We start from the raw sequence: 26035 nt of genomic DNA, 5'->3' as shown, positions 1-26035 counted from the left end.
TTCGCTACTAAAAATTGGCCCAACAATCTATTGTATGGTGATAATTTTGACCTTAAGTTTATAAAAATAACCACTGTATACATTTTAAATGGTATATTACTTTGTTAAGCCGTTTTAAAGATCTCAATTACCAAATAGACACTAACCGTTTAACTGCATAAGTACATATAAGATTTTTTTGTTTTAGTTTATTGGCTGATGTTAGAGAAATGGAGATACCCCATTTACAAAATGAAAAACTAAGAATAAGAATTGGAATTCATACAGGTGACTTAATTTATAATTTTTTTGTAGCGAAGCTACTCTAAATTTTAATAATAGAGTTGGTTTTCTGTGATTGCCATGAATTAACTCCATTCTCGCATTATAAAACCTCTCCATATCCTGTAAAAGAAAAGACATCAATCAGTTTCTTGGATTCCATGATTATAATTTGTTTATGAATCACAACATTCTCAAGTAAAAATTTAAAGAGACGAACTGATAAATTACACTATAGAATATCTTCACAGAAAAATGTTAGTCTAATATGAAAAGAAGCCGAGAAAATCAAGTTCAATCCAAAGTTATGTACGGTCCCTGCTGTGCTGGGTATACAGGTATTAACTTACATATGGGCATATCCAAATCATATAGTAGCTTCGCTATTAAAAATCTTTTTTGTTAGGTCCATGTTGTGCGGGAGTGGTGGGTATAAAGATGCCCCGATATTGTTTGTTTGGGGATACAGTCAATACAGCCTCCAGAATGGAGTCCAATGGAATGCCCTGCAAGATTCATATAAGGTTAGATTTTTTATCAGATCATCATCAAGGACGTCTAAAGCAGCTTATAGTGCCTATAAAAAAATTATGTCATATAATAAAAGTAAAATGTAAATCTGTACTGGCCTATCATTGGTCATTTGCATTGTATGACGCCATTTTTATAGGCAATATAAAGAGCTTCAATAATCTTCTTTTTACAATGCTTTGTCTCCCTCACTATGTCTATAAACTTTGTAACTTTGTATGTATTGCAGTACTGTTGTAAACAATATATCTATCCTCAACTGATTTAATCATTAATTTAAGTATGATAGAATTGCCCTATCTATTTTGCTTGATGATTCCTTTAATAGTTAGGTACGATTTTAAGCGTTGCAACTCTATAATTGCAATAATCTATAATTCTGACGAGTAAATGTTCTACCGTTTGATTTCAGAGCTTAGCTTTTATGGATGATATCATCATTTTTAATAAAAATTTAAGATATTTGAGTTTTTTTATTCAAAATAACAACTCTATCTTTTTCTCTATTTTTAGTCAGACAACCTATAACCACTGTGTTGGTTATTTTGAGATGGAGAAGCGCGGAGAACTGGATGTAAAGGGGAAGGGAAAGATGCAAACTTACTGGCTCAACAGGTGAATAATAATGGATATGTTATCATTTGGATCTTTCACTAGATTTTCATGTTCTCTAATAATGTGAAACTTTCAACGGGCTAAAATAAAGATTTTCTCCATTAACTCATCCCCTCCTTTCCTCCTAAATGAACAAACTGACCAATAAACGAGTTTCATATTGACAAGCAAAATTGACAACAAGTTTCTCTGTCATAATATCCATTATAATAATAATTGATGTGCATGCATAAGTATATAAATATCATGGCGTTGTCAATCGAGGCATGATTTTCTGGATAGCCTCACATAACTATCAGCAAGGTCCCCAAAAGCTATGGGCAGACCTTTTACATTTATAGTGAATAAAGGTTATCTAAATGTAAATACAAAACCCTGGATTTTTTATCTATTGTTGTTCGTTTGCAATGTAAAATAAAAATAAATAAATCAATGTTATTTTAAAATTTGGCAATAAAAACGTTCCTAAATACTTTGCAGTGAGAAGACAGACTGTTCAGATCCTGTGCGTCCAGATCTGGTATCTAACACAGCACCTCTATACCAGGTAAGATAAGATTTACAGGGAATGTCATGGTCAATAAACAGGCTGGTCCAGATCTTGTGCGATCTGGTATCCAACACAGCTCCTGTATACCAGGTAAAAATATTGGGAAATGTCATGGTCAATAAACAGGCTGGTCCAGATCTTGTGCGTCCAGATCTGGTATTCAACACAGCTCCTGTATACCAGGTAAGGTTATTGGGAAATGCTTTTTTAATAAACAGGCTGAATGCACATGAATCAAGAGACCATGAACTCTATGTTATTTTTATTAAGATCTTTAGATATCTGGTATCTCTTGAAAATCGTCCATAGCCTTAAAAAATAGTCGTAATTTAATTTTTTAAATGCGCGGTTTTGTAAATTTTTCTTTTTCAATATTTCTTTTGTTTTGTTGTCATAGGGATAAGGAAATTTTAATTAAAAGATCATTTTATTTTGATGAAATTTAGTTTTTGTCTGAAGTCTAAAAATAACATGCTTCACCATTTTTTTTAGAAAATAATAGAATTTTAAATATTTATGTATAAAAAAATACTAAATATAAAATAAATAAACATTTTTTTGAAAAAAAATTGTTTCAAAAACTCATCCTAAATGCCTATCCATATTCCATATATAAAAATAACAGCCAGTTACTTTTATATAAAGATTCATTGTTCAGGAATATTTGAATCCTGCAGAATTTTGTGAGACCTGTCACCAGAATCCTGTAGTTCATACTGGTCCAACACAAGGCATGGATTTAAACAGTAAATCTACAGGTATAATGTTGCAATTGATTTTTTTTTAAATTAACTCTCTTACATTTTGAGTTTGTCGTTCATTTGAAACTCTGGTCCTAAGTATAGGCATCATCCTATTGATTTCAAACTTTACATGATTGTGTTGATTAGCAACGTTCAAACTTTTTTACCAATAATTTTAATGTTTGTCGTGTATTGGAATTTTTCTTCCATAGTCTTATACCATAAATCCCTGGTAAACTGTCTTAAACATTATCATCCTTATAAAATATTAAACTAATTAGTAATGTTTGAACAAATCTAAAATACGTGGATATTGTGAAAAAAAGAATTTTGTCGTCAATTAAGGTTGCTAATATACCCATTAGATATTGGACAATACGTTTCTCCATGAACAGGGGAAAGAAAAGGATAAATTCACAAGAAGGAATTGTCGGGTATCATTATATTAGCCAGCTGGGAGAAACATTTCATCAGGGTATGCGAGATTCTCTCACAATATTCACCTATTCTGTATCTATTATTGTCTGGCATCTTTAAAAGACAAATGCAAACTGATAATCTCTACAATGTTTCAGGGGTAGCACCAGTATCGATATGCAGTGTAGTGAGTCCAAGCTTAAAAGAGCCAGACATTACAACCTATGGAACTGGAAAAACTAATCCTACAGGGTCATCCAGGTATAGAATTATTTTATAAATAAATCTGAAGTTTTATCGAAATCTTTACTTTACCAAATTTTTAAGACTTCTTAAAATATAAGTTAGGTTGCTAATACTTCTAAAAAACACATATTTTTTTGCATTTACAAGAACAACATAATAAACAAGCGACTGTGCCCCTAGCATCTAAAGGCTTTATATGAAAAGAGGAAAGAAAGGGGCAGAAAAATGGCCTAAAACCATCCCAATGTCTAATTATAAAATAGTCTATAACCAACACGGGTTCTATATGAGCCTTTTCTAAAAAGGAGGACTCAATCAGTTCAGTAGATGAAATCTTAAGCTTTAGACAAAGAAAACCTTAATACTTTATATACTAGGATAGTATTACATAAGTTTAACAATAAGCTAACTAAAACTTTCAACATAATTAGATAATGAGATTTTTGAATAGATTAACTGAAGGAGTAACCTTTTATACAACAGAGAGGGTGGCTTTCAATATTAACAATCACAACGATCATATTTTAGATGGTAAGTTATTTAAACTCTGAAAAAAAACATCTAGTGCCTCCACGTTTTTAACCAGTCGAAATTAACAATTTAATTTGAGTTGTTATGGTTGACTCGCTAATATTTTTCCCTTTATATTTTATTTAGATATTAAATAAAACTATATTTGTAATGCTAAGTTTATGTAAGGTTGGATAAGGTAATGATTTAGAGAGCAATACAAAGTGTTAATTTAATCCATACCAGCGCAGAGTTAGAATTCCATGATGGGTCTTGAATTTTTAAAAAAAATGATGGGCTGGGGTTCTGAGGTCAAGAAGTAGGTTTGAGGGAAAGCCCCAAGAATTAATACTACAAATAAAGCATTTTAAATCACTTATTTTAATTGTTCATAAATGTAGGTCTTTATTAGTAAGCTGTAAAAAATAGATTTTAGTAAAGCTCTAAACTCCGCCTTTAGAAATCAATAATTTAAAATCTCGACTTTTATCTCTCATATGTTTTTGTATTCATAGATATTATATTAGGTACAAACGAAACTACGAAACTTATGGAGCTTTCAAGTTCACCGAACTCAAGGTAGAAACTGATATTATAGTAGCCACCAGGGATATAAAGGGATAAGACAATGACCGATAAATTGATGTATATTCTCCATTATGTTACATAAAATTACCCCTCTGAAGATTACAACTAGTGGTTAAACCGTCAAGTCACTCTACTTACTGAACCAATCAATCAAAACTTAATAAAAGTCCTCAAAGTTGTTCAGCCAACGAATTAAGGAAACGTTACAATAAAAGATTATTATGTCCTATTGTTATAAGCAGACCAATGTACCCTCTCCCGAGTAGCCAATCTTATATGTACAGAGCAAGTATCTTCAAAAGAAGCACAGCAATAACAAGCTAACGACATTTGAGATTAATTAAACTTCAGTTAGATATCAACCTTGAAATAAATAAAAACCTACTTAGAGCCTATATGACGCTTATCACCCAATTTCTTCAGCTTATTTTTAAAAGCGAAGCTTTTCTATAATTAGGGTTGGTCCGTCCGTACGTCCGCCCGTCCGAGATAGATAGCTTTTATTCGTTAATTTAGGCATGTTAGAATTGTCCTATTGATTTCAAACTTTGTATGATGATTCCTGTAGTAGTTGGGTACGATTTAGAAAGCGTAGCAACTCTATAATCATTACCAGAATGTCCGTACGTCCATTTTAAACATGTTGATTTTTCTACTTTTTTAACAACAAATTTTCAAGTGTTTTAATTATCCGTTTGATCTGATTTTTGGTATATTGATTCCTGGGACAACAAAGAACAATATTATAAGCGAAGCAACTCTATAATCAAGTCCAAAAATGTAAGTATGTCCATAAACATTATCCTGTTTTTAAGCAGTTTTTCAACAAATTTACCTACAATTTTGATTCGACATTTATTTAGTGTTAATGTCCGTTTGTCCTACCGTTTCAGTGCTTCGCTTTTATGGATGTTGTCATCCTTGTTTAAAAAATATTTTGCTGGACATTGAATATTAAATAGCAACTTTATAATCTCGGTGTGTCGGTCTGTCAGTAATCATTGGAGGACTTTATACTTCCTAAGAAAAATCATTTGTTTTCTATTTTTATTAAAGATTGATGTGAAGATTCTTCTGGCAAAAGAAAATCTAATTAATAACTAATTGTCATCATTGCTACTTTTTAGGAATACCAAGTGGCCGAAAAGCGTCAACTTCTCTACAGAATCTTCCTGACAATACTCTATTATAAAATATTTGTAAAAATCCATCAAATATTTTATTTTTTATTTGGTAAATCACATCTAAAAATTATAAAAAATGGTCAAAAATTAAATCACAAAGTATTTTTTAAAAGAAACATTGATATTTATAAAGTACAAAGAGTCAGATTTTTCATATATTTTTGTATAATAATGATGTTAATTTAGAATTGGTATTAAGACGGTTCTTTCACAAAAGTGCCTGTGTGTATAAATTTAATAAGAGAGGATAGCTATTATCCTACCACTATCTCCTGCGGGGGACCTAACCCTGCGTGTACCTGCGGTGTACTTTTCTGCGGAGCTACCAGTTACCCAAAATAACTTACCCGACCCCTTTTCATTCATTTTTAACGGAAGGGGATATCAATGCCACACGGGTACTTTGTGGGAAAGAGCCAAACAAAAACTTTCATATTGAAATTATATTTTTCATGCATTTATGAGATTGCAATTAATGGATTTATAAAATTATTATTGTAATTTCTATTTACAGTATGGTAATAAAAAAGTACTTAAAATGCAAGTTAAACCTTTCCATTAAATTTGTTTCGCGTCTTTTATAATTTGCATTAGTATAAAAGATTTAAAAATCAGATAAATTATCTAAGAGATCTTCTTAATATAAAATTGTTAATTTTTCTAGGGATTTATTGTGAAAACAATATTGTTCTTTATATGGCCATACTGTAAAATTATGTAAAATATTTCTATACTTAATGTTTATATATTTATGTGTTATAGTTATTATTACTCTATTATATATTTTATAAAATTAATATTTACGTGAAATACATTCAGTCTATAAGGTTTAAGAATAGTTGTATAGATTAATAATTTCTCAAAGGTTTAATCTCGACACGCTTTGGGTCTATTGTCTAAAAAAGTTGAAGATAATAAGAAAGAAATTGAACATAGGGATCTAAAGGAATAAGACAATAGCCGGTAAATTGATGTGAATCTCCACTGATGATACACAAAATTACCCTTTCAATAGATTATATTTAGTGGTTGAAAAGTATGAATAATCTAGTTAATGAACCACCAATCAAAATTCAATAAAAGTTCCAACGATGTTAAGGCAACGAATAGGAAAACGTTATTATAATACTTTGAGGACTAGTATGATAAACAGACCATTGTCCAAATCCTTCTTGAATCTAACCATAGTTTGTACTTTGTAGAATCAACAAAGCAGTAGAATAAATTATTATAATAAACAAAATCATAGTTCTTATATAATCATAGATAATAAGAAACATTGTAAGAAATTTTGTTGTAAAGTCAATTAAGATTTTACACCTGCGATCCAAAGCAATAGAACTATTAAACTTACTTTTAAAAGGTGCCCAACGAAGAAAAGGTTTATTTGTTGGATTATAAAAATGTAATAGTAGTAGTATAAAGAAATCACGAAGAGTTTTTGTTAGTTTAATGTATTTTTGAAAGCTTAAAGATATTTTTATAAAAAAAGGGTTAATATGAATTTGAATATTAAAAGATTAATAATAATAATTGATTGGCACATGAACGATTATTTTATTTTAAATAACGCAAAAACAAAAATTGTTTTGTAGATTTTTTGCAGTATTTTGGAGGATTTTTCCAGGTCCGATAAAAACATATAGGAAATCAGCTCATGTTTTTCTACAATATTTTAATCAAGAGAGAAAAACACACAATAACAAAAAGGCGACAGGAAAAAGATAAGTGAATAACAAGATAAGCTGAATAGTGAAATATCACCTCCACATAAATCTTGTTTTCTCATATTTCAAAGCCTGTCAAAAAATTGTAAAGCATTTATTTCAATATAAGAATGAATTATTATTCCATAAGACATGTCAATTATTTAATAAACGAAAAATGGTATAAAAAAACGGTAAAATATTCCTGGTAACGAATATTTCCAAAAATCTATGAATTTTAAAGGCTGCTAGCTGCCAAACCGCTTAACGTACAGATCATGCCTGCACACTGTTTTAAGCGGCAAAAGAAGGCCTACAAAAAAATCTGGAATAGCCATAAATCAATAATGCATAGTTATCTCGCAGTGCAGAGAAATGCGCGAAAAAGACTTATTATACGCGTTTTTTCTTCAGTGAAGCTTTCCCTGTAAAACATTGGATCTTGGCTATTCCAAATCATTTATAGGCCTTCTTATGCCGCTCAAAATGGTGTCCGGGTATGATCTGTACGTTCAGCCGTTTGGCAGCTAGCAGCCTTTAAAATTCATAGATTTTTGAAATATTCGCTACCAGGAATATTTTACCGTGACCTGCAGTTGATCCGAAAATGTTATATCAAGTCAGCCATATAGTCGACATAAACAATTACTGTGCATACTGATAGAATGTAAATTCTTTTTTACAAAACTATATCTTATCTACATATTCACTTTTTTTGCTATTTTGTCTTTTGGCTCATATGAAATATTTGTAGTTATTAAATTTTTATAGAATGTATGGCACAATAAGCTGAATATGTACATATAATTACTATCAACAAACACTTACCATCTAGCTTAAAGTCGATGTCTATTGTTATTTGTTTGTTGATTTAATAACAGCCTTTTAAATTGTTTTTTTAAAGCTGTTCAATGAAAATTAAAGCACAAAAAAATAAAAATAGATTTAAGTAAGAATAAAATCTAGATAATTTAAATCTATTAGTTTGTATTGAATTTTAAACTCAAAAAGCGTTTAAATTTGGAGTTTTTTTGCATTACAAATTGTTTCATGTACAGATATGTACATTCTTCAGATGCCAAATATAAACTTTTTTAATATTTTAAGAGATTTACACTTTTATATCTATTTGCACAATGGAAAATCAGCTAGGATAAAACATCGTATTACAAAGTTATAAAATAATAGAACATACTTACATAAAAACATAAATAATTAACTACTATATATTAACACAACAGAAAACAAATAATATGAAATTTAAGAAATTAATTATAATTTGTTGTAAATTAAAATTTAAAACTCTATTTAGGAGTATTCTAAATGCACGGGGATGTTTTAATTATTGATTTTTGTTTTTTTTTAAAAGTTACAAAAATTGATAAAGAATACTTGGATATTGTGAGAGATAAAATGTTTCTCACCGATGCTATTTTAAAACATCTGCCTCTTATGAATTTACTCCATCCCCTCCTCTTACCATGTAGAAACTATCGACTAACATCTTAGGACTATATTAGCAACCTAAATTGATAACAAAAATCCCCCTGTCACAATATCCACATATTCTATATCCATTGTTACAAACAAGGGGCATTCTTTAATATAAATGGGACAGCCATAGAAAATACTATTCTAGTATGGCTTCCAAACCGATTGATATCCGCTGGATTAGAACCGGTTCTAAGCCATACTGAAAAATCATTTATCGTATCGTATTATATTAAGTTTTCTACGAAAATAAAAATGTACATTCAGAATATTAAAACAGTTTTGTTAGACCGTGCATCTTAGGACTAACAAGACTAGCTTTAATCTTATAATTGTACCTTTTTGTATCCTTAAAAAGCTGTTTATAATACGTTGTGATAAATAACTATTAATTATAGAAGTGTTTAGATTAGAAATCTGCGGTCAATCAAAGTTTTATTTGCCAGATTTGACCGGCCAGCCGTATACCTGACCAGAGTGACCAGCTTGGACACAAAATATGTAATAATACTGGCGGATAGAAAGTCCTGCACAAACAGGTCAATAAACGACATGACCAGAACTTCAAAAACGGTCAAGGAGAACTCGTGACCGTACAGCAGAAGGCGGTCAAATGAATGACCGTTGTCAGTGTAGAAAACTGCCTTCTCTCCAGGATTCTCTTGAAATTCTATATCTAAAAATATATAAAAATATATACAACAATACAAAAACAATGTCTAAATAAAAGATAAATTCACTGTAGTGAAAAAGTATTTTTCTTCATAACTATTTATATGAAATTTAACATTGCACCCTCTTTAGTCTTTATTCCACTCCGATTAAATTTCTTTGGTGACATTTCAAATAAAAGTTTTTTTTAGAGAATCAACTTTATATTAATTTTATTCAAAAATTAGTTGTTTACAAGAAATCTCATTCCCCTTTACCTCAGAAGAAGCGATTTTGCATTAGGTAGCTGAAAAATTTAATTAAAGTAGGCCAAGATATTTTTCCCTTCCATTCCAAGACGCAAATTTAAAGCAACATATTAAAATTTTGGTATATTTTTTTGTATAAATTCATCTAAATATAGCATCATCAAAAAATACTCTAGTTCCCTACAATGATCACAATACAAGCATAGAAATGAACTAACCTAAAGCCGATTCAACAAAATTCTTTTCTCTAACTTCAAAATCAAGATCTTTCAATGCATGTTCCAGAAATCTAAAACAAAAATATAAAAATACTGCTTAGCATGCATACAGGCAGGGCTTAGCAATCGAATCATTAAAAAATACTGTCTGCTTGGCTGCAAGCAGCTTCCGAAAATGTAAAAAAACTTGAACTTTTAAGTATAATCCAGACAACTACATGACCGTCGTAGCCCAATCTATCTATTTACTTTAATTTTTTATCATCAAAACAAAACTATAGGTCAATAGAATGTCGATATTACCGTTTCATTAAAAATAAATTAATTAAATAAGTTTATGTTGAATATTATGAATTATAAGGAAACTACATATTAATAATCTACCATTTCAAAGTTGATCAAATGTCATAAACATGACAATTTCATAAAGTTTTGATTTTTCACGAGTTATTTACCTAGTTAAGAACCTATTCATAGTTGTGTATGCATGGACCATGTTCTGTAGAACTGTTCCGGTCAGTCTGCCTGTCAGCCGGCCATTTTTGCTGGCGGGTGTTACTACCTGAATATTAATTTAATTTAAATTATGTCATAATTGTCAGGGAGAGAGGAGAAATTGGTTTATTTATTACACTAGTCCCCAAAGATTTATGATATTGTTTTCCTACTTGTTTGCTTAATGACTTTGGGGACTTTTATTCAATTTTAATTGGTTTGTTCATTAAGTTAAATTACCTTGTCATAATAAGATCTGAGTGTAAGTGGAAGAGTCATGGAGAAAGTCTGATGATCTGATCCAGCCTGGAGGCCTCTGTGGCCGCACAGGTCATCAGCTTCCCGCTGGAGCTGGTCCAGCAACCCCGCCATGTTGGTGTCAGCTGTCCCGTGGGCAGACTTGCCGTGGATGTAGTAACCAAAATGTGAGTGTGACATCACAAACACACTAAATTAAAATTATTGAAATTATTTGTCAGTATCTAAAATTTCGTGGATAAGGACAAAATTATAAAGATAAAATAAAGACTTTGTAAAACATATGGAAATTTGTCTTGTAGCTTTACTTGATAGATTTTGAAAAATCAAGAGCTGTGATTCAGCAAATTAAATCAATTTGAAATTGCTGAAAATTTGGATATTTTTGTGGAGTAATGTAGGCGTAAATCTTGATTTGTGCTGTAACTAAAGGGAAGAAGGGATGAATAATGAAAGAGGTGTGTAGGAAATTTTTTACTTATAATTGTTTTCCAGAATATTAGTCCCTTGTTCTTAGACAAATCAAAAGTTTATAACAACAGACAAACAATTAAATATTTTATATAAAACTTAGTATTGACACATAATATTACCTAATATTAGAAAGAGAACAGATATCAGTAAACTGTGCCAATTTATCTTCCACAAGTGTTGAATATATCCCTGACCAGAAGATAGCCTGAACTATGGCTATACCTGACCATAAGGATACACCCAGAGCAAACCTGTAATATATATTTATCGTATGGTATTATAAACAGCTTTCCGCGGATATTAAAATGAAAAAATAAAAACATTTTTATTAGCCCTAAGGCCCAGATAACAAAATTGGTATTGATTTTATGATTTTGTTTAATATCAATGGAAAATTGTTTGTAATACAATGCTATACATTATTTTTCAGTAAGGCTTAGAACCAGCGGATGTTTAGTTTATTGGTTTCGAAGTCATACTGAAAACGAAAATTATCGTTTTTTACCATATAGTTTTAAATGCACAAATTAGAAAATGTGACAAAATCCATATTAGTAGCAAAGATAAAAGTCATATATTAACAAACGCATAAAAAGAGTTATAGAACAAATGTTAAGTGGTCATAAAAAGAAAAGAAAGTGATGATTAGTAATAAAATATCACGAAATCTTAAAAAAAATATAGATAACTTTTTGTGGCATGACCGATAGACCACCGGATCAAGTTAGTTGTATACTGATATTAGTCGAGAAAACATCATCTCCTTATATCTTTACGAACGTACTGTAATTCACGTACAAGAAAATCATGGAGTATCTTTGCTAATAAACAAGTTTCTAATTTAAGTATTAGAGGTATTAATTCAAGACTGATTACCTACAAACATAACTATGTTCTGCCATATAGACGCCATCTTGTGGCCAAAGATTGTTGTGTGGATCAGCTGTTGCTAGATTCTCCAGGTTTAACACCTGCCATTTAAATACAATAAATATGTATTATAACTATGTCATATAGCAGTTAAAGATTAGGGATATTAAATTTAAACATATGTCATAAATGTAGTTATTTATAAAGACAGCTCTTTCATACAACACTCTAATAAATGAGAGGTAGAATGTCTCTTTGTCTGTCTATCTCTTGACATAGTTTTGGTCTAATAATATTTGCAATTCTAATAAGCTTTATTTTAGTTCTTAGACAATTTCATTACTAATACCATCTTGTAAATTAATAAAATTTATTTATATCACATTTATTTATCATAATATTGGGTTTTCAATTTTTTGATGTTACCTTCATTAGAATAAGAAAGAAAATAACTTGAAGGCTGATTTTAGTTTTTCTTCTAGTTTGTATTTCATTCCATTCGTTGGCTACAAGATAGGTTCTCCAAACTGAAATTTTACCACCATCCTCTTCACTCTAAACAAAGTAAAAGTAATATAGAAAAATAAATAGTATATAGGTTCTAAAAAGATAGGGAAAAATATACTAAAAAACACCAAAATATTTTAAGGTAATTCCTTGCCATTGAGCAGGCTCATTATTATGGGTATTACATGCAGAACTTTAAGAAAATTGTTACAAAATTAAAAAGTTGGTTCTCTGTAGAAGGTTGCTTTAAGTTTACCTATAATTATACGCATACAATTAAAAAGTAATATCTGGTTTTTGGATGAAGAACGTTTCTACCAGTTGATAAGGAATCTGTACACAGATACTTGAGTCAAGGACTTTACCTGGTTGCTGGAAGGAGGTGGTCTCTCCCAGTCAATGAGGAACACATCAACTGATACTTGGGTCAGAATCAGGACAGCTATGTCCACAATTTTCAGGCTGAAGGCTGATATCAGATATTGTTTTATAAAAAACTCCTTAGAAATTCATTTAAAATGATAATATGAAGAAGAATGGTAATGTCTTATAAATAAAAAAAAAATTAAGTGTATTTATAACTTACAAAAACATAAATTGTGAGGAAATTAACGGGTATTGTCAAAAGTTAATGCTTTTTTAACATTTCATTTTCAAATGTTTAGATTTGTAGGGTTTTACTAATATTTTTAAGGAAAATTTATCCTTAATCCTTATGTTTTTTACTATATTAAATGAATGCCTGTTCTGGAGCAGGTAGAAGGGTATGAACATAGCTCTGTTGTTTAAAGAAAATGAGCCAGTACAGTGAGGTAAAGAAGATGACCGCCAGAAAGACGTGACACAGGTTGCCAGCTGTACAAACTATAAGTTTCACAAGAGATTTTACATCAACCCCAACTTTGCCTGATCTAAATAAAATAACATTAATTAAAGATAAGTAGGATATTTAGCAAAATAAAAACTATTTTGCAGACATCTTTTACTCTATTATTTACACCATTTAAATTATAATACACTATTAAAAATATAAAAATACCATTGACATTTTCTGTATGATTAAAACAGAGTAATATTTAATGTTGTTGTTGTAGCCAAATGTATCGCCCGTCTATCCATGATCATCGAAGGGTTGGCCTGTATCTAGACCAAGGAATGTCGCAGCAGCCAGAGGGTCGTTCCATAGTGATTCAGCAGTTAGGTTGGTTGGGTCAGCAGGACAATTGAAGAGATGGTTGGTTGTATGTGATGGTTGGTTACATTTGGGACATTTGTCTTCTATCTGTATAGTATTCTCTGTAACAGCTGACAGGTACGAGTTGAGCATAGAAGAATATCCGGATCTTAGTTGACATAGCATACTTCTTGTTTGTCTGGGAAAGTCTCTTTCAGCCTCGTTAACAGGGGGGGGGAGGGGCGTCTAGAACTTTATTGTCTGTAAGGTTGTTGATGGATTTTCTTACACACTCAGTATGGATTTGTTTAAGTAGTGGTTTATAATTTTGACTGTTTACACCACTTTCTGGAATCATGTCTCTGATCTCATTTCCAAATCTAGTTTGGAGGGTTTGCTTAGTGATACGGCGAGGTGGAGGGCCGTGAAGGTCAACATGATTAGGGTGGTCATCTTTTTGAGTGGCAAGGAGGAATTGTCTAGACAGCATTTCAGAGTGGTCCTTGACTTTCATGATTTTGCATTCTGTGTTAAAGTGATCGATGGGCGTTTTATTAACACAGCCAAGTGCGACTCTTAATGCTTCACTCTGTGCTACTTGGAGGTGTTTCCAGTTAACGTCTGCCAGGTTGGGGGTCCAGATAGGGCTACAGTAATTAATTACTGATTGTCCTATTGCCTTGTATGTAGTAAGAATAGTTTCTTTTTCCATACCCCAGGTGGTGCCAGAAAGTGATTTTAAGATGTTATTGCGAGATTTAACTCTGGATTTAATATCGGTAGCATGGTGTTTGAATGTCAACAAATTGTCAAAGGTTACACCTAGAAATTTTGGGTGTTTGACAGTGGGAACAGGGCCCGCCGTTGATAGAAATGTTTAGCTGTTCACTGCATTCATTAGACCATGTGGTGAAGACTGTGGCTGTTGACTTAGCTGGGGAGATAAACAAATTCCTTTCTTTGAACCAATTATCTAAGGTGTTTAAATAAGCATTAATCTCTGAGCAGACAGGTTCCAGGTGTACGCCAGAATTGAGGACATTTGAATCATCAGCGTACGTGACTAATTTAATGTTACCTGATGGATTAGGCATCTTACTCATGTATAGGTTGAATAAAACAGGTGAAAGGACCCCTCCTTGTGGTACACCCTGTCTCATTTTCCTGTATCTGGATCTGCGACCACGAAATTCAACAAAAGTCTGTCTGCCTCGGAGGTAGGCAGCCAAGAATCTTTTAAGGTGGTGGTTCAGGTTAAGTTCATAGATGTCGGTCAGCAGAATCTCGTGGTTGACAGTATCAAATGCTTGGGTAAGGTCAATAGCAACAGAAATAGTTCTCTCAACTGGCCTTGGTTTATTGAGACCTTTTTTGATGTATGTTTTAATCTCTTGAAGTGCAGTTGTGGTAGAATGTCCTTTTCTGAATCCATGTTGATGGGGGGCGAAAGGTATGGATTCAGTAATCTGGGGGAGAAGAATGCTTTCCAGAATTTTGGCGGCTGGGGACAGAAGAGATATTGGTCTGTAGCTCTTGCCTTGGTCTGATGGCTTGCCTGGCTTGAGTAAGGGTATGATGCGCGCGGTCTTCCAGAGTGATGGTATTATGGCTTTGGAAACACAGTTGTTAAAGATATTGGTCAAATACCTTATACCATGTGGGCCGAGATGTTTTAGCATCAGTGGTGAAATGTTGTCTGGATCTAAAGCCTTCGAGGCTTTACATTTCTTGATGGCTTCGGATGTTTGCTGGGTGGTGATGGTTATTTTCTGGTCCTTGGTAGATTTTTGAAGGTTGCGCAGTGTTCGTCTAAATTGCTTTGTTGGTTTAGATGTTGGTCCTGGTGTGTATTGGCTGTTGAAATTGTTTGCGAACTTTTTTCTGTCACAGAAAGGTTTGTCGCCAAAATAAATGGCCTGATTATCTGGCTGGTTTGGCTTGCCTGACAGAGACTTGATCGTATTCCAGAGCTTTTTTGAGCCGGGATCACAGGTATTGAGATGTTCTTTCCACTTTGTTTTCCGATGTTCATTGATTTTATTATTTATCTCTTTGTTTAGGTCAGGTATTCTAGGGTCTGCAGGATTGTTGGCTCTGAGGCCATCTCGTTCATCTATAAGCCTGGCTGCCTCGGTGGGAACCTCATGGATGACATTGGGTAACCTGCCAGCTGGTATGAATTTGTTTGCAGCTTTATTTAGGATGTTTCTAAATGATTTTTCAGACTTGTGTACGTCGTTGTTATGTGGAATCCTTGCAAAGATTTCTTCTGTGAAGTCAGTAAAGCCCTCCCAGTTGGCCTTGGATACGTTGATAAATGTTTTGTTTTCTGCTTTTACTCTCTGTGTTGTTGTGTTTAGAGAGATAATAATTGGTAGATGGTCAGAATTTAAAGCAGGTAACACTTTCCAGTCACAGGTAGGTAGTAAGTTGGATGATGCCATTGATATATCTGGTGATGATGAGCTATTGGCTGTGACTCGAGTAGGAGTGTCTTCATTCAAGATACCAAAAGGGATGTCGCCAATGAGATCTGCAATTTGTCTACCTCTAATGTTTTCAGTAGATTCACTATACCATAAAGAATGGTGGCCATTAAAGTCACCTAAGATTAAAGAGTTTGGGGTGGCCTGTTCAAAGATGCTGGTAATGTCTGGAACATAATCTTGTTGGCAGCTGCTGATTGGGGGAATGTATACATTACTGATTTGTAATGCATCCATTCTACCTGGGATGGTTATTGTCAGGATTTCAATATGTTGATCGTTGACTAGTGCTGGAGATGTTATTTCAGTCTGGAATTGGATGGATCTGTGGATAAGGAAGGCGAGTCCTCCTCCTTTGTTGGTTTGGCGATCTTTCCTAACAAGTGTGTAGTCTTTAATATCAGCGGGTTTTGAGTTGATGGTAAATTTTGTTTCTTGTATTGCTGCAATGTGTACTTTATGTTTCCTTATAAAGTATAGTAGTTGATCTACTTTGCTGGATAAACCATTGATGTTATGCTGTAGGATGTTTAGTTTGTTGTATGGAAGTTGAGGTGTTGGTATAGAGTGGAGGCGGGGGGGAGGGGGGGAAGGTGGAGGGTTTGATGAAGGGGGAGGGGGGGAAGGAAGGGTAACGGGGGGTGGGGGGCAGCAGGGTCCCATCCAGTTAGGTAGCTTTTTTCCTGCATTTGCGTTTTTAAGTTTGGAGCATTTCACATGGAGCCAGAGATTACATTTGGTGCATTCTACGGATGGTCTGTGTTCAGAAATTTGTTTGCTGCACACTGGACAGATCCAGGTAGGACCTGGATTTTGCTCAATGCCAGCCTTGATAAGTAATAGCCGGATCAAACAGGCTGGAAGGGGTTGATCCTTTGTCAAACTAATTAAAAAGATGGAGCTGAGTGTAGAACTTCATTGTCGATTTTACTGAAAAACCTGGGCCTCTGGTGCTGGTAGTGGATGACGGTGATACTTTGGAAACAGGGCGTAGTTCCCTGTTGTAGGTGTTGGCTCTTGGCACCGGTGTTGTTGGTGGTAGATTCGCAGCGTAGATGCAGCCAACGTAATATTTAATAGAAAATCTTCTTGGCAGAAAGATAACATGAATTAAAATAGTATCCCTTAACCAATAAAATCATTTGTTCAATAGTTTAAAATAAAACATAAGTTAATTAGTCGTGTTACTAATAACAAGTCTAATGCCTTCTGTAAGACTAAAAAATAATTCAAATATCAACCTTTTAGACCAAGACCAAGCTTCTACAGCTGAAAGTAGAACAGCCAGAGCGGATAGAACTCCAACAGCTATTTCAACATCTTTTTCTGCACCGTGCATATCCATTCTATAACAAGGATATTATTTAATTCTCTGCAGCCAAACATCAGCCGCCTGAAAGCCTCAGGGAAATCAACCTTTTGCATGCAAGTTTAAAAATCCGGTGAAAGTCAAAACATGACCTAAATTTAGCAATTCCTCCTTTCCAAAAATATTTCAAAGAATCCAAATGGGTTTAATTTTGAGGCTTAGTCGCAGCTGCCGAGCTCTGATATTAGTACTTGATGAAGAGATGTTTGTTTACTGTTCTCAAAAGATGATGAGGTTCTTATATGATTCGGACAGAATGCTAAAGATTTTCTCATCATCTAGTTTACTGCCTCATACTTTTACTCACTAATCATTTATATCAAAGGTTTGCATTACAGATAAGTTAAGCGCAAAGGAATTTTATTAAATGTTTTGTAGAGTAGCTGCCCTATCAATTGATATTTGACAATAGATTAAGGAATAAGATGATGTTGAATTTAATATTTTAAAGGTAAAATTGAACAGTATAATGAAGTTTATTTCGAAGAAAAATAGGCCTATGTTACTAAAATACTATTAAACAAATATGAAAAAAGACACTTGAAAAACATATATGACACATTGGACTGCGCTTCTTTAGATCAATATTATCCTTGTTTAATTGAACAATTTAAAATATGTTATCAAACCTGTAATTTACTGAAAAAGTCATAAGAACTTCTTTTCCACTGAGAGCCTCTTCAAGACTGATTTCTTTATAACTAAAACAATTATTATCATTATTGAAGTACATAAATTATTACATAATGAATATTTTATAAAAAGAGGGATATAATAACAAAAAATAATGTTTACCTGAGTTTGATTAGTGGTGGATGTATACGTCCAGGCTTGTACGGATTTTTCCTACAACCAAGTTTTCAAATATTTCATTTTATATTTAAATGCATTCCAATTTGTATTTAACCCTAACAAACCCACACAACTAAGTACAATTATTTATGCCTGTCTGTTTGTCTGTCTGCAAATCTGTTTGTCTGTCTTTCCATTTATCTGTCAGACCAGATGAAGCTTAAGTTCTCTATAACTGCTGAACTGATAGGGCTATGCTTTTTAGGAAATATACCTACTGGCCCTATGAAGGTTTTATGCTATTTTCTTTTTTTAACATATATTAAGTGATGGGTAAAACTCAATCTTATATACAAACAGCAATATAAAAATCAAGGTTCCTAGTATCAAACATTACCAATATAATATTTAAAAATCAAGTTTCCTAGTATCGAGCATTATCAAACAACATTATAATATTAAAAACAAAATTCCTAGTATCAATCATTATCAAACAAAATAATATTAAAAATCAAGGTTCCTGGTATCTAGGAGTGTGATGACAATATCAAGATGTTCCAGGTATCTAACATATTTAGGCCTGGATTCAGAACCATCCTGTCCACCAACACTGTCCACCAGGAAGAACCTAAATACAAAACTTTAATTTAGATTTTGGGGACTGGGATCTTATTTTGCCCCTTATAATCCTCCCTTTATCATAAGAATTATTAGATGTATCTAAAGAATCAAATATATTCTAGAAATTGACATATTATTACTTGTATGTTACACCAGATCTTCATGTACTCTAACAAAGCAGTCGCAGCAGGCTAAAATAACGATACCCCGCATCCATCCATTAACCCTATCCCCTCCCCTCCTACTGGATGAACGAACTGACAAATAAGTAAGGTCCATATTAGCAACCTGAATTGACGACAAATTTCCCCAAATATTCACGTAAATTATATATCCATTATTATATAGTTATCTAGATATATTAAATAGTAACAACGTCATAATTTACCTTGATGTTAGTTCCCAATTCTTTTTCTCTTTTTCATCTCCATTTTTGTTTTTCTCATTATTTAAGATTAAATTAAATATCTGGTATGTCATCAGCTTTTGCTTATCTAAAATAAAAATAAAGATATTAAAGCGAAAATTATTGACAAGATATGACAGTTGCAAATAAATTAATCTAAAAAGTAATAACAGATAAAATGGGTCTAAAACTGTATAGTAATGACATGAATTGTAGAATATTATAGGATATAATGTCAGGGGAAAAATTGTCCTCAATGCAGCTTGCTAACATGGAACTCGTTTATTGGTCAGTTCGCTTATCAAGTAGGAGGGGATGGGATTGTAAGAGAACATTAAAATCTGGTGTAAAAACAAACAAATAATTAGTAAAGATTATTTAATTTCCACCCTTTCCAAAGTTTACATAATTTTTCCTGTAATCAAAAGACTAACCTTGAAATGGATAGTATAAATCAATCATGACAGTATCCTGTGACCATAGGCTTAGTCCAGATAGTTTGCATGTCTTTTTATACCTGAAATTTATAAAAAGAATAATTTTCTAATTTTACAACAAAAAATCATGAAAAATTTTAAAATTTTAAGTAAATTTGTTGCAAAACTACTTACATGCAGGATACTTAAGGACATACTTACATTTTAGGACTTGATTTTAGTGATGCCTCGCTTATGACATTGTATCTTGTTGTATTAGGAATCATTATTCCAAAAATTAGAGTTGCTAAGCTTCCTAAATCATACCTATTTTTTATAGGAATCATCATCATGCAAATTTTGAAATCAATAGGACAATTCTCACATGTCTAAATTAAATAAAAGATCTAACCGATACGGACGTACTGACCGACCCTAATTATAGTAGAGCTTCGCTTTTGAAAAGTGTGTAAGAATGATAAAATAGAATCAATAAAATTTCCTATGTCTTACCTGGTACCAAAAACCCAGGCAGCATCAGCTTCAGAATTTGAAACATTGCACAAGTGAAACATATTGCCTCGCACCTCTTCCAAGCCAAGGAATTCCCCATTTACAGAATATCTGAAATATAAAATAAAGATAGATGACCATCAAACTATTTGGGAATAGTCTCTTTCGTAACATCGCCCCATAAGTGGCGATTCGTCGTATTTTTAAAATAGCTTTTTATAGGTTATTTTAGGTTAGGTTTGGTTATATTGGGTTAGGTGATTACCCCACAGGGTTAGAGCCCCCCGCAGTGGCTAGAAGTAGGAGAAAAGCTACGGTGAAAAAAACGAAGAATCGCCCCATAAGGTGCGATGTTACGAAAGGGGCTATACCCAACTATTTATTATTCGTTTTTGTGTACAAATATTGAATATTTGCTATTTTCCATTTCGTTATATTAATATTATTTTAGAAAATTTGCATGAAATGAAAAAAAATAACAAGATTAGGAATGGATATCTGTTTCTTATTGTTTTAAATCAATATTCTATATTTCTATTTCAAAATATATATATTATTTGCAAATATTTGGAATAATTGATTTTTAAGTATTTTATATTTAGAATAAGAAAAAGAAATAAAGAGTGTGCCATAGCTCCTACCAAAATATACAAATAAAAATCTAAGGAAGGGGTTGGGGGTGAAGCAAGGAGTGATAAATAAGTGGAATAGACAGTTTTTGCTAAAGTACGTGACATTAACAGAAAAAAAACAAGACTTATGCAGACTGATGTTTTACCAAGGAAGAAAGGGGACAATAGACTTGTAGTACACTTGACCCCAAAGTTTTAATAACTTTTTCTTATTCGTTGGATAATTTTTAGAACTGGATGCAAGTTCTAATAGTGGAAAAGCCTACCTTGCTACAGTAAGATTAAGTCTGTCAGTTCCAGTTTTATCAGCTGACCGGCCTGTCAGAGAGTGCATGGTGATTATATCCTCACTCTCCAGGGTGGAGGCACTCTGACCACCAGGTAGAAATAACCTGGGCACTCTCCTACAAATATTTTATTTGTAATGATAAGTTATGAAACTAAAAGAGATAGAAATGCTCCAAGAATTGAATCTTGGGATACCCCAATTATGATGATTATATCTAAACATTCAAAGATGGAGCCGCTCTGATAGGGACATCCCAGGGGAAGGGGGGTAACTATGTTGGGGGATGTTTATGATTATCGAGCTGCTATTTTTCTGTTTGCTCTTTTGAGGTGGGTTGATATAGGGCCATGATTGAGATAATTTTTAATGCTCTTATATTTAGAAAAATATGTGTACCTGGTTTTCTGATCATTATTTCTATCAACCATTCTGCTAAGTGTCAAACAGGCTGGGTGATCTCTAAAAATAAATCAAGGATATTCAAATGTTAATCTAATTCTGCGACAACGTCTACATAAAAAGGGTTTTCCAAGTAGGTAATTAGATATTCTTTTCAATAATCTAAAGGGACAAGACTATGGCCTATAAATTGATGTACATACATAATGATTACCCATTCTGAAGATTACAATCATTGGCAGAAACGTTTGGACACTCGGTTTAATAAACCAACCAATCAAAATTCAAGAAAAGTTCCCAAAGTTGTTCAGCCAACAAAAAACATCATTTTAAGACCGTGGGGACTAGAGTAAAACAGCCCAATGTCCCCTCCCTCCTTATATTCTTTTATATAGTTGTTTAAAATCATCAGTTATTGTACAAGTTGCTCATACCTTGAATGCAATGTTAGGGTACAGAGATTGCCGAGGAGGTTACAAGCTGTACTGTTCAGATGTCTGCCACACATATAGGCTGCTACTGTCATATGCTCCTAAATTTATATTTTTCTTAGTATTACTGATCATTTTAGCCCTTCTTATACCAAGTCTATTATATTTTTCATTATGACTTCTATTCCAACCGTAAAAGTATTTGATATTTTCCATCATAACCTTACTATGATTATTTTCTGTTTCAATAATTTTGTTAGAAACAGCGTATAGTGTCCAATAAAAAATCAGGTCATACATAACAAATGACCAATGATAGGCCAGAATTAATTTTACCATTGGTCAATTACAATGTATACTGGTCTATCATTGGTCAATTGTATGACGTAATGTTTTATTGGAATCTATACTCTGTTACAATTTGTTACCTTCAGAAAAGCTGAAACTTGATCCAGTTGTGCAAACTTGATATTGTAGGCAGATGGAGATTCCAGATATATGTCAGACATCTCCAGATTTACTGGTAGGCACAGACCAGACCTGAAGACATAATTCAGGGTGTTTTTTTTTTAATGGAACAAAAGTATTGCTTAATATAACCCACTTGCCTTTGACAGAAATTAATAATCTGTATCTTAATTTCTTTATTGAATTGGGGCAATTTGTATAAGAAAAAAATACTTGGCGATTTTCAACAAATTATGCCTTAAAACCGGTTTTTCCAAAGTACCTATTTTTTGGATCATGTCTAATTTAAAGAGTGTGCAAAAATGCGTGCATTTTTAAAAATCAAATTGCGCGGCTTGTGTTAATAGTAGAAAAATGTTACGTATATCGTTAGAATTGTCATAAACTTTAGTTTTTGGAAATATATGCATCATTTTCATGCTATTTGTAGTATAGATGCTACGTAGGAAAATGTAAGAAAGGTTGAAAAGTTTTAATTAAGTTGGGACATTTTACCATGTAGCTCCTAAACTATACGTTGCATATGAATATTCTTAAATACCCAAAAACTAGAGTTTAGAATGATTCTAACGATATGCATAACATTTTTCTACTATTAACACAAGCTGCGCAATTTGATTTTAAAAAATGCACGGCTTTTAAGGCATAATTCGTTGAAAATTGCCAAGTATTTTTTCTTATACTAATTGCCCCAACCCAATAAAGAAATTAAGATATAGATTATTAATTTCTGTCAATGGCAAGTGGGTTATATTAAGCAATACTTTTGTTCCATTAAAAAAACACCCTGTATTTGTATTTAGCATATTTATGTTAGAAAATAAAACTCAATCTTAAAGAAAACAAATTCATACTTCATTATTTTCATCCTAAACATGATTTATATGAATTTTAATTATTTGCTTACTAATTCATAACTAACCTCTTAACACAGCTACAAGGATCTGATGTATTAAAACCAGGTAGTAGAGGATAATTATGACAGGGCTGGCATACAGTACCTGTAGGATCAGGTAGGGTACCTACAAATAATAGATAATTATGACAGGGCTGTCATACAGTACCTGTAGGATCAGGTAGGGTACCTACAAATAATAGATAATCATGACATGGCTGGCATACAGTACCTGTAGGATCAGGTAGAGTACCTACAAATAATAGATAATTTTGACAGGGCTGGCATACAGTACCTGTAGGATCAGGTAGGGTACCTACAAAAAAAAAGATAAATCCTTACTATAAAGTAACAGGATATCTGTGTTTCTCAAAGGATCTCACTAACCGAAGAACTGATATGGTTCTCCTTTACAATGTAGTTGTAAAGATGATCTTAACATAGACAAATTATTTCTCAACTTTAAATGAAAATATTTAGAAGTGCAAAGTGCTATTTACCTTTAGCACATTTAAGACATGTAACAGCTGGTAACAGATTCCCTGCTTGATCACGTTCTACCTGTAAAAAAAATATAATAACTAGGTATGTTGATTATAGGAGTGAAGCTATTGTAAAAGTATCTTGTACAGGCATTCAGCATGTCTGTCTATTTCAATGTTTCATATGTATTTTCCATCTTTCCCAATCAACAATCCTATTTCTTGGTTTTCCTTTTTTTCGTTCAGCACTCTTTTACATTCTTTATATTTTTCCCTTCTATTTTTTTGAGAGTTAAACAACAAAACTGCAAATAACGAAATGCAGAATAACCCTCCACTTTTAATTTTCTTTACTCTTTTAATTAAACAGGTACTTTTTTCATTTCATTAGTTTATGTGACTTCATGAAAATATAAAATATTTTGAAGATGTAGCAATATGACAATATGTTGGCACTTTTATAGGAGCAAAAATTGATTTTACCTGGATATGACCACCAGGGCAAGGCTTGCATTTCATGGTACCTATGAAACAAAAAGTTTTCAGAAAGAAAATTTATTTTTAGTTTATATCTAATTATTCATTACTCGTTATAAATAAGATTATAATAACATTTTGGAGGAGTATGTTATCGACACCATTTTGACAGCTGACACAGCTCCTGCCATCAGCTGAGCACACACTATAGTCTATACCTGTATCTACACTAGTCTGACAGCTGACACAGCTCCTGCCATCAGCTGAGCTTACTTTATATTCTTCCTGTATCTACACAAGTCTGACATCTGACACGGCTCCTGCCATTAGCTGAGCTCACAGTATAGTCTATACCTGTATCTACACCAGTCTGGCAGCTGACACAGCTCCTGCCATCAGCTGAGCTCACACTATAGTCTATACCTGTATCTACACCAGTCTGACAGCTGACACAGCTCATGCCATCAGCTGAGCTAACACTATAGTCTATACCTGTATCTACACCAGTCTGACAGCTGACACAGCTCCTGCCATCAGCTGAGCTCACACTATAGTTTATACCTGTATCAACACCAGTCTGACATCTGAGACAGCTCCTGCCATCAGCTGAGCTCACACTATAGTCTATACCTGTATCTACTCCAGTCTGACAGCTAACACAGCTCCTGACATCAGCTGAGCTCACACTATAGTCTATATCTGTATCAACACCAGTCTGACATCTGACACAGCTCCTGCCATCAGCTGAGCTCACACTATAGTCTATATCTGTATCTACTCCAGTCTGACAGCTGACACAGCTCCTGCCATCAGCTGAGCTCACACTATAGTCTATACCTGTATCTACACCAGTCTGACAGCTGACACAGCTCCTGCCATCAGCTGAGCTCACACTATAGTCTATACCTTTATCTACACCAGTCTGACAGCTGACACAGCTCCTGCCATCAGCTGAGCTTACACTATAGTCTATACCTGTATCTACAACAGTCTGACAGCTGACACAGCTCCTGCCATCAACTGAGCTCACACTATAGTCTATACCTGTATCTACACCAGTCTGACAGCTGACACAGCTCCTGCCATCAGCTGAGCTTACACTATAGTCTATACCTGTATCTACACCAGTCTGACAGCTGACACAGCTCCTGCCATCAGCTGAGCTCACACTATAGTCTATACCTGTATCTACACCAGTCTGACAGCTGACACAGCTCCTGCCATCAGCTGAGCTCATACTATCTTTCACGCATTTTCTGCAGACCAGTCCAGAGTTACGGGTGGCTTCCCTGAAAACAAACAAGATGAATAATCATTAAAATTTATAATCTACAAGTAAGATTTTTCATTTTAATTATCCCTTTGGTAACTATATTTAATTTTTTAAGGCAGCTTCAATTTGGTCCGTTTGTAGTTTTTTTCACAATTATTAATGGTTTTTCAAAAGATTTTCTACTTAGTAAACACTACAAAAAGTGAAAGCAATAAAATTTTATCGTGAATTTAACAAATTATGAAAGCTTTACCTCAGTTTACCAGAATAAAGTCCCGTATCCTGTATTAATGGATTTAGTATTACTAGGATATTACACCAGATTATT

General features: G+C 33.0%; 2 protein-coding genes across 3 annotated transcripts in view; one reads left to right on the top strand and one right to left on the bottom strand.

The window, feature by feature from the left end:
• The window catches only part of LOC145322204 (atrial natriuretic peptide receptor 2-like), a 76538-nt gene extending 70057 nt beyond the window's left edge, over positions 1-6481 (top strand). For both annotated transcript variants that reach the window (XM_080164050.1, XM_080164048.1), the window contains 9 exons: positions 188-267; positions 668-785; positions 1306-1407; positions 1888-1954; positions 2616-2715; positions 3276-3378; positions 3815-3894; positions 4401-4452; positions 5589-6481. In XM_080164050.1, the coding sequence (XP_080020176.1) occupies positions 188-267; positions 668-785; positions 1306-1407; positions 1888-1954; positions 2616-2715; positions 3276-3378; positions 3815-3894; positions 4401-4452; positions 5589-5637 (751 nt within the window). In that variant the 3' untranslated portion in view covers positions 5638-6481. The remainder of the gene's footprint in view (positions 1-187; positions 268-667; positions 786-1305; positions 1408-1887; positions 1955-2615; positions 2716-3275; positions 3379-3814; positions 3895-4400; positions 4453-5588) is intronic.
• Positions 6482-9167: 2686 nt separating this feature from the next.
• Positions 9168-25990, bottom strand: LOC145323029 (meckelin). Its single transcript, XM_080165416.1, has 25 exons — positions 25961-25990; positions 25617-25723; positions 24441-24481; positions 23976-24036; positions 23503-23602; positions 22541-22652; positions 22116-22213; positions 21679-21741; positions 21260-21397; positions 20362-20472; positions 19867-19949; positions 19415-19520; positions 18914-19033; positions 18409-18459; positions 18243-18314; positions 17486-17590; positions 13327-13495; positions 12950-13084; positions 12504-12632; positions 12084-12178; positions 11327-11458; positions 10716-10923; positions 10436-10542; positions 9981-10051; positions 9168-9518 (listed from the first exon to the last, which is right to left on the bottom strand). The coding sequence occupies exons 2-25, from the start codon at positions 25669-25671 to the stop codon at positions 9247-9249; spliced, it is 2634 nt and encodes an 877-aa protein (XP_080021542.1). The 5' UTR covers positions 25672-25723; positions 25961-25990; the 3' UTR covers positions 9168-9246.
• Positions 25991-26035: the final 45 nt, after the last annotated feature.

Source organism: Acartia tonsa, chromosome 6 (genome assembly GCF_053477335.1).
Source record: "Acartia tonsa isolate MP-2025a chromosome 6, ASM5347733v1, whole genome shotgun sequence".
NCBI lineage: Eukaryota > Metazoa > Arthropoda > Copepoda > Calanoida > Acartiidae > Acartia > Acartia tonsa.
The sequence above is the reverse complement of the archived record's forward strand: the minus strand, read 5'-3'. Positions and strand labels throughout refer to the sequence as shown.

Excerpts from the sequence above, each read along its gene's own strand:
- LOC145323029 (XM_080165416.1), bottom strand. The coding sequence starts at position 25,671 with ATGAGCTCAGCTGATGGCAGGAGCTGTGTCAGCTGTCAGACTGGTGTA. Across the intron at positions 24,037-24,440 it reads GCCCTGGTGGTCATATCCAG|GTAGAACGTGATCAAGCAGG; the intron begins GTAAAATCAATT and ends TTTTTTTTACAG. Across the intron at positions 12,633-12,949 it reads CACCTCCTTCCAGCAACCAG|AGTGAAGAGGATGGTGGTAA; the intron begins GTAAAGTCCTTG and ends TACTTTGTTTAG.